Source organism: Tenrec ecaudatus, chromosome 12 (genome assembly GCF_050624435.1).
Source record: "Tenrec ecaudatus isolate mTenEca1 chromosome 12, mTenEca1.hap1, whole genome shotgun sequence".
Classification (NCBI taxonomy): Eukaryota; Metazoa; Chordata; class Mammalia; order Afrosoricida; family Tenrecidae; genus Tenrec; species Tenrec ecaudatus.
The window spans coordinates 40,373,054-40,385,310 of NC_134541.1; the positions used below are offsets into that span (position 1 = coordinate 40,373,054).

The 12,257-nt window shown below is 45.3% G+C and overlaps 1 protein-coding gene across 2 annotated transcripts in view; it reads left to right on the forward strand.

The window, feature by feature from the left end:
* Positions 1-12,257, forward strand: part of PLCB1 (phospholipase C beta 1) — an 839,164-nt gene that overhangs the window by 690,584 nt on the left and 136,323 nt on the right. For both annotated transcript variants that reach the window (XM_075563986.1, XM_075563987.1), the window contains exons 26-27: positions 827-1,046; positions 8,873-9,047. In XM_075563986.1, the coding sequence (XP_075420101.1) occupies positions 827-1,046; positions 8,873-9,047 (395 nt within the window). The remainder of the gene's footprint in view (positions 1-826; positions 1,047-8,872; positions 9,048-12,257) is intronic.

The following is a 12,257-nucleotide window of genomic DNA, read 5'->3' on the forward strand; positions in this document are numbered from 1 at the left end:
GGTGGTCTTGTACAAATCCGACTGAGACTATCCTGATCAATTCACGATGGCTGTTCATGGATGGTGCCCCTTCATGATTTAATAACGGTGCCACAGAGCCTGGACTGTCACGTATGAAGCCTCTTTGGGCACAGTGCCAGAGCCCGTATTAACTAATATCCAGGAACTATTTCATCATCACAACAGCCTATAAAGTAGTAACAGTATTAGTACCTTTAAAGGGGATGTTGTGCCCCCGCCAGTCTCCTCCACTGTCTGCTGCATCTCTCTGATGGCTGTTGGTGATCGTTGGCTGCTGAGAGTTCCCAGGGTTCCCCTTCTCTGGGGAGATCCCCTTTCTTGGACATGAGAAAGGCTTCTCTTCCAAGCAGATCTGCCTCTGCATCGGCCATCCCAATCCTACAAACAACCAACCTCTCACCACAAGATGAGACCAAGTCTGTGGGACAATTCATACTCCAAGGTCCCCAAGGGATCTCCTTCTCTCACTCTCCTGGTTCTGAGAATCACCCCTAGTAAATCACAAACAAATCGGTCCCCATCTTGGGCTATGCTTCTAGAGAAACAACCCAAAAGCCAAATCCAGCTAGAATAAAATCATACATAAGAAAATAAGAGTGTTTGAGAAGGTCAGTAACATGGTTAGCACTAAGTTAGCACATCGATGCACCAGGCTGGAGTTCAGATATGGTTGACAGCAAAGCTGGGTCTGTACATGCCAGTGGATCTGGCTGCTCAGTGGATCTGGCTCGTGGACGACAGCTCCTCTGGGCAATTTTCTTTCTGTCCCTCCATGCCCCTGAGTTCTTATCCTCATTTGTTGCAGAAGTGGAAGCGCAGACTATCGAAGAGCTAAAGCAACAGAAATCATTTGTGAAACTTCAAAAGAAGCACTACAAAGAAATGAAAGATCTGGTTAAGAGACACCACAAGAAGACAACCGACCTCATCAAAGAACACACCGCGAAATATAATGAAATTCAGAATGACTGCTTACGAAGGCGGGCGGCCTTAGAAAAAACTGCCAAAAAGGATAGTAAGAAAAAGTAAGTCCATTGAGTCGTTTTTGCTTTGACGTGGGATCTTTATATTGGGGACCATTGGTGGTGGTGGTGATTGATATTGTTAGGTGCCAACGAGTGAGTGCTGACTCACAGTGACCTTATGTACAACCGATGACCCACCACCCAGTTCTGTGCCATCCTCACCATTGTTCTTGTTTAACCTGCAACCACTTTGTCCGCCCATCTCGCCAGGGCCTCCCTCTTTTTCATGCCCCTCTGTGTACCGAGCATGAGGTCTTTCTCCAGAGACCGGTCTCTCCTAGCAACATGTCCAAAGTACATGAGATGAAGTCTCGCCATCCTTACCTCTAAGGAGCGTTCTGGCTGTACTTCTTCCAAGATAGAGTTGTCTGTTCTTTGGGCTGCCCATGGTACTTTCAATATTCTGTACCAGCACTATAATTTAAATGCATCAATTCCTCTTCAATATTTCTTATTGTATTAGACAGGGTTCCCTAGAGAAACAAGACCTGGACACTTCTGATTTTATATATATTTATATAGATCGATCTAGAAAACATAAGAAATACACAGCTCATTTATCTATAGAGCAGTCCAAATGGGTCAGTGAAACTCACTTCCGTGAGACAGCTAACACCCTGGCAGTCCTTCAAGTCATAAGGGCCACCGAGGAAAAGTCAAGGAAGCAGACAGCTGAGTCCGCTGTAGACTAATTCAGACAATCCAGCCACAGGCAACAAACAGCAAGGCAGGTCACGAATAGCCAACCAGATGACATGGTCTGACAGTCCCCAGCTCAAGTTATGTATACTCCAGTAGCATGGGGAAGCAGGTCTTGAAGGAACCTCAAACTACAGCAACACAGTCCATGGGTTGGGTGTCCCACAGGTAGTATAACTGACAAGTTGAGGCAGAGAACCAGCTAAAGCAGCAGCACACTGGTCCAATCATCAAAGAGCAAGAGACAAGAAAGGCAAGGCTCACCGAGCCATTTATTTCTCTGCCCTTCAATTAAATTGCCCTTCAATTAATACCACATGTGTTTATTGGCCAGGTTGGCACAATAAACCTACCTATCACACTTATTCAATGTCCAATTTTGACATACAGATGAGGCGACTGAAAATATCATGGCTTGGACCAGGCACATCATAGTCCTCAAAGTAACCTCCCAGATTTTCAACACTTTAAAGAGGTCTTGTGCAGCAAATTTACCCAATGCAATCAATATAGGAGGATATCATTAAAACTATACCACTACAAAAGTGATGTCATCCAACTCCCTGCATGTCCCACAACTCGTCCCTTCAGATTATAGTAGAGAATTATTCCTACCGATATGCTGAATTTCTGTACTTGACCAGATCTTGAAACTTGTTCAAACAAAGTAGGCATAGTACATCCCTTACCCTTGAGTGCCACCTCATGGCCCCAACATCAACTGGCTGACTTCCCACAGCACCACAGTCAGCTTTGCCGGGTCAAATTTTGCCATATAGGCAGAAGCTAGTAGAGGGAATTCTTGGTCTTATAAAAGAGAGAAATTTCTGTTATCCTCTGTTTCTCTTTCTCCAACCCACAAAGTCCAGCACAGGTGGGTGACTTGTCCATGTGTGGGCATGGAAATCTCTGTAACTGTCCCAGGATGGTAAGGGTCTTTAACTACCACACAGAGTATCCATACACTAGGAAACCTAGGAAATTACATTGCCCAAGTAAATTTGCTCATTTACTTTCCAAAATGTGAACTTACTCTTCTAAGTTTGGACTCCTGGAATTTCTTTAAGCATCTTTTTGTTGGCTCATGGTCTGAATTTCTCATGAACAACAAATAGTACATTGCAGCGTGAAGTTCCCTGACCAATAGTGCAAAATTTATTTTATTTTTATAGTTTAATGATGAGGAACTGGAATTTAAATACAATGACTTTCAATTGTGTTGTGTGTTTTTTTTCTTAAGGACACAAATGATCTTTGCCTTCTTCAGGGTTTCTTTTGCTCACCATCAAAAAATGTTTTAATTTGTTATTCCAAAAGCATAATATAGCCAAGGGAGCACACTAGATTTATGCTCTGCTACTTATTGGAAGGTCCATAGTTCAATCCAACTAGCTGCTCCCCGGGAAGAGGTGGCACTCTGCTTCCATAAAGATTACAACCTGCGAAGCCCTACGAAGCACTTCTGCTCTCTCCTCCAGGCATGCTCGTAAATCCGAATCCACTAGACGGCAGTGAGTTTAATCTAGGATTGTGGGAGGCATTGTTCTCCACACTTCACAAATCTCAGTTCCTATAATGTTTACAATAAAATGTCATGTGTGGTAGTAAATAATGTGGAAGACTTGTAGTTTGCAAAATCAAAAATGTCCTGTAGTTCTATTTCTGAGTGTTACATGGCTCAGAAGAATCACTCTCCTGTCACAGGTAAGAACAATCTGGTAAGTGGTTTAAAATAATCACTCACCTTATGCTCCTCCAGAGCGACAGTCCACCACTGACTCTAATCACCTCGTATTCAGATTTATGTGTACAGTAGGTAGCAAACGGGTACACTATGGTCAAGATCAATCCATATGCAGCATTTTTAATAGAAAAATAAATACAGGACTAGTCCCAAGAAGGGAGTTGAATATGTACAAATGTCTTTTTTTCAATAATGCTGTCCCACTCTGTTATCCCCGACATTAGCCACCACCCCTCCCTTGAGCGGAGTCCCTTCTGCCCCGAGTTTTGCAGTTCGTTGCAGTGGAAAGGACAGAAGAGAAATAAATGGTTTGTGCACTTGTGAGTGCTGATAAGTCCCCAGACTCCAAAATTCAATTGTCTCTCTGGAAGGTTCTACTCATCGCCAAGGCCATGGAAGCTGGTGAAATCGGGTCAAGTAATAACCACAACTCAAATCCCAAGAATTGGAGATCAGGCAGAATGAGCAGAAAGCCAGATGCAGGATCACCTCTTGCTGGTTGTGAGATCCCAGCCGCTGCTTCTGAGAGGTTTTAGTTCATAGCCATGAGAGCAGCATTAGCAATTAACTCCGCCTCAGTCACTCCTAGCTTATCATACAGTCCAACCAGTGCCGTTCCCTGCCTTCTGAGGAAGACCCATCAAGGAAGAGGCACCGGGGGGAAGTAAAAGGTAACTATGGAAAGCAGGGATTGAAGAGTTGAATACACCGTTGACCTGAAATATACCCCGACACACACACATAAGGACAATCTCTAAAAATCGTTAAAATAAAATTACAAACAAAATGACAAGTTTGGTAAGAAAAATAATGTAGTTTTCTTTTTAAAACGAAAGTTCATTTAATAAGCATGTTACTGGAGCTTCAGGTGCTTGCCTTCCCACAATAAAGATTGACTTAGAAAGGCACAGAAGGAGGGGTTTCACATAGAGAAATTTTACTAAGAACCGCCTCCTAGGAGAAAGTGATAGACAAAGACAGACCATTTCTCCTTGCTCTTGTGAAAGCTGGCTGGTAAACAGTCACAGGAAAAGGAAATTCTGCTTGGGGAAGCAAGGGTTTCTGGGAAATGTAGTCCCAAAATATTACAGGAGTTCTATGCATGCTCAGTCCAAATCTCCACTCCCTTGGCCTACCAGGAGCATGAAATAACAGTGCAAAGGTAATTACAAAACTAATCATGAAGCAAAAAATAAACTTAAAAAATATTAAAACTAGGGATGGTGAGAAGCACCATAAATAATTTAGTGCAGTGCACCAAGGTGATCAGCTTTAGAAAGCTGACTGCCACGTCTTTCTCCCTTGGAAAGGCTGGTGGGCTCAAACCGGTGGTGTACAGTTGTCCGTGGGGCACTTAACCCCCGGGCTCCTGGTCCTCTGCGGGAGCGGTTATTGTGACAAGGTCGGAATCGCAGTGTGAAAGCACAGGAGCTGGAAGGATGAAGCGGTTTTCCCAAGAGCAAACCCTGAGGCAGGCTCTCCACTTGCTCAGACCAGGTCTCCTGGCCTTTCCCAATACCCCTTCTCCCCATTACCACTGAGAGGACACCCCAGCTTCACTCTGGAAGCAGGGATTATGTATCTTCAAGGGGGCCTTTCAACTCATCCCCACCCCAAATTCGAGAATAAAAACTAAACCATACTCACTGCCAGGAGCCAATGCTGACTCTTAGTGACCGCCCCCCACCCCCACCATGGGCTTCTGAGCTGTTAACTCTCACTGGAGTAGAAAGCCTAGGCTTTCTCTCGTGGAACTACTGACCATGTGGCTCGCAGCCCAATGCGCCAATTTGAAGGGGCCTGGATTTTTGTGGATTGAAAATCGAACCTTGTTTCTGCCTGTGCCCTAGCCCCGAGTGCTACGTGCTTGTTCGGTGTGGCATTTAATGTGCCCAAGGAGCATGTGCTAATGCAGAAAGTTCGTCAAACCATCTACCCCAGCAAGACAAGGAGCGAAGCAACACAGCTTGTCTTGTGAGAATATTGTTGTCCGGGCATTAAATTACCACAGCAAGTAGGGCTCTACTGCCTTGCTCACAAATGGTTCCCTGGGCTTGACCTTTGGCCTTCCAAAGGCCAATTGCTCACAAGGGATTCATTGCTGTAGAAAAGCATGTGTGGAATGAATTTTAGTATCAAAGATTTTTTGTTTTTTTAGAAGCATCATCATCTGCTTTTCATTAAAGACATCCATGGGCTTGACTCACAATATTTGGCACTGAGAAGTAAACTTTAATTCTCTAGGAAGCCTTGGGCCACTCACCACAACATCAGTGGTTCAAACTTACCAGCTGCTTCACTAAATAAGAATGAGACGTTCTCTTCCCGTAAGGATTTGCAGTCTCAGAAATCCGGTGGAGCAGCTCTGCGTTGCCTGATAAGGTCCCTCTGAGTCAGAATCACATGATGGCAGTGGGCTTGGTTTTCACTAGAAAGCCCGTAAGCCATCCTGACACTGAGGATGGGAGCTCCCAGAGCCATGAGGGAAGGACCAGGCAGGATATACACTATCTTTTCTGCTTCATTCCCCTTTCTCATTACTCGTAGTTTGATACCAAGTGCTACAGGTACGTTTTTCAAATCCATACCGTGGCATGTGACTTAGAATTATTTATGTCAAAAGCATAATTAAATGCAGTAGTTGATGTCTAAGAAATTACAATAAAAATGATTCATGCTCAACCGGGTGAATTTTATCAGTTCTGAGAAAGGTTAAGGCTAACGGTGCCAACAAGGAACCAGAATTAAAACCGCCACCTCAGGCCAACCTCAGCCTTAACAAAGCTCCCAGAGTTCTGTCTGGGTGGTATTTAGGTAATCACTAACTCACTCACTTATCTATTTACAAGCCACACGCTTCAGATGTCCAATAGACTAGTGAAGTAACTTACAGTAGAAGCTACCAGTTGCCAATGCTGGCTCGAACAGCCTTTTAAAAAAACCATAGAAGACACATGTGTAGAAAGCCTACTGAAGTAGTAAAAGATTAACCCCCTCACTCAGAGCAGGTACCAGGCCTCTGTACCTGTGCCGCCTCATGTGGTAGCCACCAGTCTCCTGGGGGAGCCGAGTCCTTGAGAGGTGGCAAAGAATGAAAATGTGCTGTAGGTGTAAAGTACTCAGACCTCAACGACTTCATCAGAATGACAGAGAGAAGCATCGAAAAGAGTGTGTAGTTTCATATTGACGTCTGTGAGTTTCATATGGATTACCATTGAGGTGTTAATATTTTGGCATTCTATTACACTACGTTGTGGAATTAGCTTCATCTGTTCCCTTTCAGTTTCTCACCATGGCTGCTAAAAATTCCCATATGTGGCTCGCATTATATTTCTACTGGAGAACACGCACCGTTCAATATCGTTTCTGTCCTGAACACTGAATTTAGCTTAGTTTCTGGGAAAAGGAAATATGGACCACATCATTCTCCTTATCTGATTAAAGTGCATTTGCTTGCTCTTCCAAGAGAAACAACCATTGTCCCAGGATTAAATGACAAAGGAATGCATATCTCATGGCTCTTATACAAGCAGTATCAGGAAAGGAGGGGATCGAGCCTTCCACCCCGTTTTTACAGACCCTGCAGAAGCGGGCTTCATCAATTTCATTTTACTTATAGGCATGGCCCCTCAAAAATAAACTAGTCCTCTCAGTGCCATGAACTAGAGTCCTGGCCATCAGGACCCTAGAGGACAGGGTAGAACTGCCCCCATGGGTTTCCCAGATTGTGATCCTGATGGGAGTAGGGAGTCTGACCTTTCCCCAATGAAAAGGTGGTAGTTTTGAAGCTTGGAGTTAGCAGTCCCACTTGTAACCCACTCTGCCACCAAGGCTGCTGAACCACCCCTAAGCTCCTTGTACCCAGAGGTTCAACAGGACAAGCTTTTCAAGAGGCTGCCTGTGGAGCCCATCTCCCTTGACATACAATACAGCTAGATGTGAGACAGACAGATAGATGATTGGTAGGTAGGTAGGTAGGTAGGTAGGTAGGTAGGTGGGTGGGTGGGTGGGTGGGTGGGTGGGTGGGTGGGTGGGTGGGTGGGTGGATGGATGGATGGATGGATGGATGGATAGATAGATAGATAGATAGATAGATAGATAGATAGATAGATAGACAGACAGACAGACAGACTAACACTTGCCGTTGAGTCCATCTTGATTTGTAACAATCCCTGATGTGTCAACGTTGAACTAGGCACCACAGCAATGGATGATTTTTCAGAAGTGGATCACTAGACCTTTCTCCTAAGGCACCTCTAGATGGACTTGAACCTGTAACCTTGGGCTAGCAACCCAGCCTGTCACTCAGCAGCAAATAGATACACAATAGGAGCCTGGAACTACCCTAGGGTCATGAATGGTTGGCATCATGTCTACTGATTTTTCCCCCTTAGTCAGATGTCCCTTATCATCTAAGTGGGCTCTCCATGCTAGGTCAAAAGCCATTCATACGAAGTTACGTTCTGTCCAGATGCTAAGCTGCAATGAATTGGTGGTGTTTTCAGGAGCCCTGCCACCTTTCCCTACCTGTCAGGGCTTGGGCAAGTTTCCCTGCTTGTCCTCCACACCGTACCCTGGAGTGGGTATCTCACTGAGCCCACATTTCTTCAAATAGGATGGAATGGAGGCGAGCTCTCCCTGTCGGGCAGTTGTAAAAGACCAGCGTCCAGTCCAGAAGAGCGAGCTTCCTACGCCAAGTGCCTTGTAAATGGGCATAAGCGTTCTTGCTGCCGCTCCTGTGATGACTGCCTGCTCATGTTCTGGCGCCGCTGGCTTCCTGCTCCCACAGATGATAACTATCCCTGTTATTCTGCTAAGAAGGCTGCCTCAGCACCGCAGTCCAATTCTGATGGATCAGGATGCCCGGACCTTGCACAGTGTTCATTTGACAGGGCCCATGAAACTCCAAGAGAAACCTCCCAGGGAATTCTGCATCCCTCATTTAGCATCATGTGCTCCTAACGCCAGTTTCCACTAGCTGCCTTCTCCATGGGATATCACAGGTGCGGCCCTAATTCAAAGGGAATTAATGCCACAAGGTGGCTTTGAACTGCCAACTTTACAGTTTGCTGCCCAACAAATATCCCTCAGAGCCACCAGGGCTCCTTGGGTAATTCTAGTGAGCTCAACTACTAACCCACAGCTTGGCACTTCAATGCCGCTTAGAAACCCCTCAGAAGGGCTTGCTGCTAACCACAAGGGTGGCATGCTCACCAGACCAGCGGCTCTACAGGTGGAAGAGTGGGCTCTCTGCTCCTGTAAAGACATGCAGTCTCGGAAACAGTACCTAGAGTCGTATGAGTTCCAACCGAATTGACTGAAGGGCAGCAGGGGTGGTTGGGTGCAGTTCCACACTCTGTCATCAAGCTCTGTGTCTTGGCAGATCCGAGCCCAGCAGTCCTGATTCGTCAGCGATTGAGCAAGATCTTGCTACCCTGGATGCAGAGATGACCCAAAAGTTAACAGACCTGAAGGACAAGCAGCAGCAGCAGCTGCTTAACCTCCGACAAGAACAGTACTACAGTGAAAAATACCAGAAGCGAGAACATATTAAACTGGTAAGTAGGGCTGTCGCCAGGGTTGGTCTCTCCTAGAAAGGCAACTCAGAGCAGCCCCCCATGGGCATCTTCCTTTATGAGACCACGCCTCATTCTTGGTAACGTCTATTATGTGTTTTAATTAGAGATTACTATAGGATAGGTTTGTAACTCTAAGTTTCATAAATGTAATCTTTTAGCTTATATGAATATGACGACAAAATGGCTTGGGAAAAATCTTTCTATGTTGAATTACAACATTCTGAGATACTACATAATTAGTAAACCAGTGAGGGGAATTTCTTCTTCCTCCTTTTCCTTTGGTTTGGGAGCCCCGTTGACACTGGAGGATAGGCATGGGGCTGCCAACCACAAGATCAGGAGTTCAAACTCATCAGCTACTCTGAGGGTGAATGATGAGGCTCCTGTGAAGGGAAATAGTCTCAGAAGGGTCTACTCAGAGTTACTACAAGGCAGAATTTACTTGATGACTGTGGATTAGGTTTGGAGCTTTTCCCTTTTAATTACTCATTCATACTCCAAATAAATTAGTGATATAGGTTTGCAAAGACTAATTAATACAAGATTACAGCTTGTGAAATGCAAGAAAATTTGACCAACTCTACAACTATTAAAAATGCCAAACCAAAAACTCACTGCCATCGAGTCGATTCCAGTTCATAGAGTCCAGTGTAGATCTCTACCAGAGCATAAAGTCCCTCTGATGGAAGCGGTTCAATGCTTACCCCCAGCCTGCCAGGCTCCTTCCAACAGCACTAGCCGCACTGAAAACACAGCGAGTGCGTGTAGCGCATGCGAAGGACACCAAGTGCCACACAGTTTCACTGTTGGGTCACAATGACAGCTCTTTCTGCAGTGCCTTCAAAAGTCAAAAGGAACTGAACATACTTTAACATCCTCGGTATATGGATACATAGAAGGTGGGCTTCTGGGGAATTTTTTGATGTTACAGCTAACTATGGGGTTATTTTGTTTTAAATAAAACTCTGCTGCTGAAGCATTGCACAGACATTTTAGAGACAGTCATTTTGGCGTCTCCCCTTCTGACCATGCCACTTGCTGCTACCACACACTCTGTATTTCCCTCGTCATGTTACGGCTGCAGGGAAGCCCAAGATGCTTGATTTCTCTTTGCAAGGCAAAAGTTCTTTTTTTTATCCAAACTGTTGGAGGCTGATAGCTTAACTGGAGACGAGAGCATGTCTAGGGGTCAGCAGCTTGGGACTTAGTATGTGCACAAAGGGCCTAGCACACTAATAGTGTATTATAAGCCCCGGGACCCAGCATCTTTACCAAGGTTCTCTTTCTTCCCCAATGAGGCTGTGTGTTAGAATTCTCATTTTCACCTGCTGATGGATGGCTTATAATAGTTCCTGGGATTCTGTGCATGCTCACTAAGAAGTAGGAAATACTTACATGGTTGTTTAAGAATATTAAGAACGTGCTGCAAATAATATTTTGCTTTTGGAGGGTTACCACTGGCTTTACAAGAGCTCAAAAATATCTAAAGAGTTTACTCACCTGCATTTCAAAACAGTCAGGATCTAAACAGCCCATACAGGAAGTAGTCTGGCCAACACTTGGAGCTCCCTATGACAGGAGGCACCGTCAGCCACAGTAAGCGCTCTGTACTCCGGATCGGCTGTTGTGTTGTAGCTACTGGAAGAAGATGGAAGCGGTAAAAGAATGGTTGGGCAGAGGCCAGGTGTATCCAGGGGGTGGGATCAACAGACGTGAAAAGGTCCATGGTAAGGGGAGGCAATGCTTTGAGACACCGCTATAACAACTGCCATCTGATTTTTAACAATAACCCTCGCCTAGGACTCCAGAACATCATAAATAGAAAATATCTATTGAACATTGGCTGTGAGATCAAACCCTGTCCTAAAAGATTCCCTTGAAGTGTCCGATTGTATCATCAAAGGTTGAGACTATTGTTAGCCTCATTTGGCAAACAAGACCCCTGATACGAAGAGAAGTTGAGTGACAGGGCTCTGACTCCATGTGAGAATGTGATACAGGCAGATTTTGAACCTTGGGTCCCTGACGCTCAGGCCTCCACATTAAAGTCATTCTGCACATGCAGAGTGCGGGCCATGGGGATTGCTGTGTGTGTGTGTGTGTGTGTGTGTGTGTGTGTGTGTGTGTGTGTGTGTGTGTGCGCTCCCCGCACATTGCACACGCAGCAGCCCCTCACTGTGTTGACCAGAACACGTGCCCCGGGATGCTGTGTCTACTCTTTTCACTCTGCCTGATGCACAGTGTCAGTGTCCTGCTCAGTCCTTGGAACAGGAAAAGCAAATCAAAGTGACACAGCCTCCCAAGTTTCTGAAATGTAAGAAAGAGAGCAGCAATGTTCCAAATAAAAATCTTTAAGACAAGATTTTTCTTACATCACGCTTTCATTCATACTTGTGGAGGGAAATGCCAGCCCCACCACCACCACCACCAATTAATTGCAGGTCTGGTAGGTGCAATTGTACGGTTAAGATATACAAAGATTATATACAGTAAAGTTATAGAGAACATGAGAGTTAGAGAGAGTCAAATAAATAAGTTAGACACATTTCATGTAGCATGCTCACCTCCTGGATGGCGATCCAGGTCTGCACACAGCGTGGGCCCAGGTGAGGTGTCGGAGAGCCAGCAGGAGGCTAGAGACCCCATTTATTGCTAACCACGGGTTATATCTACTGAGGGGGGCGTGATTACAGGTAACCACATGTCACAGGAAGGGGCATTACAATAGGTATACAAGCAATAGGAGGGGGGTATACAATGGGCATAGGTGTAACAGGAAGAGGGTGAGCTAGGGCTGTACACATGATAGGAAGGGGAGGGACTAGGTATATATATGTGACAAGAAGGGCAGACCCTAGATTCATGATGGTGGCCTAACCTTGGTCACCCTTGGGTGGGCTTGACCTCTCTGGAGTCTACTACAAAGAAATAGTCAACTACTATCCTTATCAGAAGGGAGTGGGCCCTACTTATGGGATAAACAGTGCTATCTGCTTGCTCTGGATGGCTGATAGCCCTTAGGGAGAATAACCCCTGACCTACTTCTGTTGACCTCCAAATGTATAGTCATCTGCCACGTGTAGCAGGCAGCATATATTTGGGGAGACAACTTGGGAGAAATTTTTCTGTTTCTCACATATACCGACCCACGGTATAAAAGTGTTATTTCCTTGATGCTGAATAAGGTAG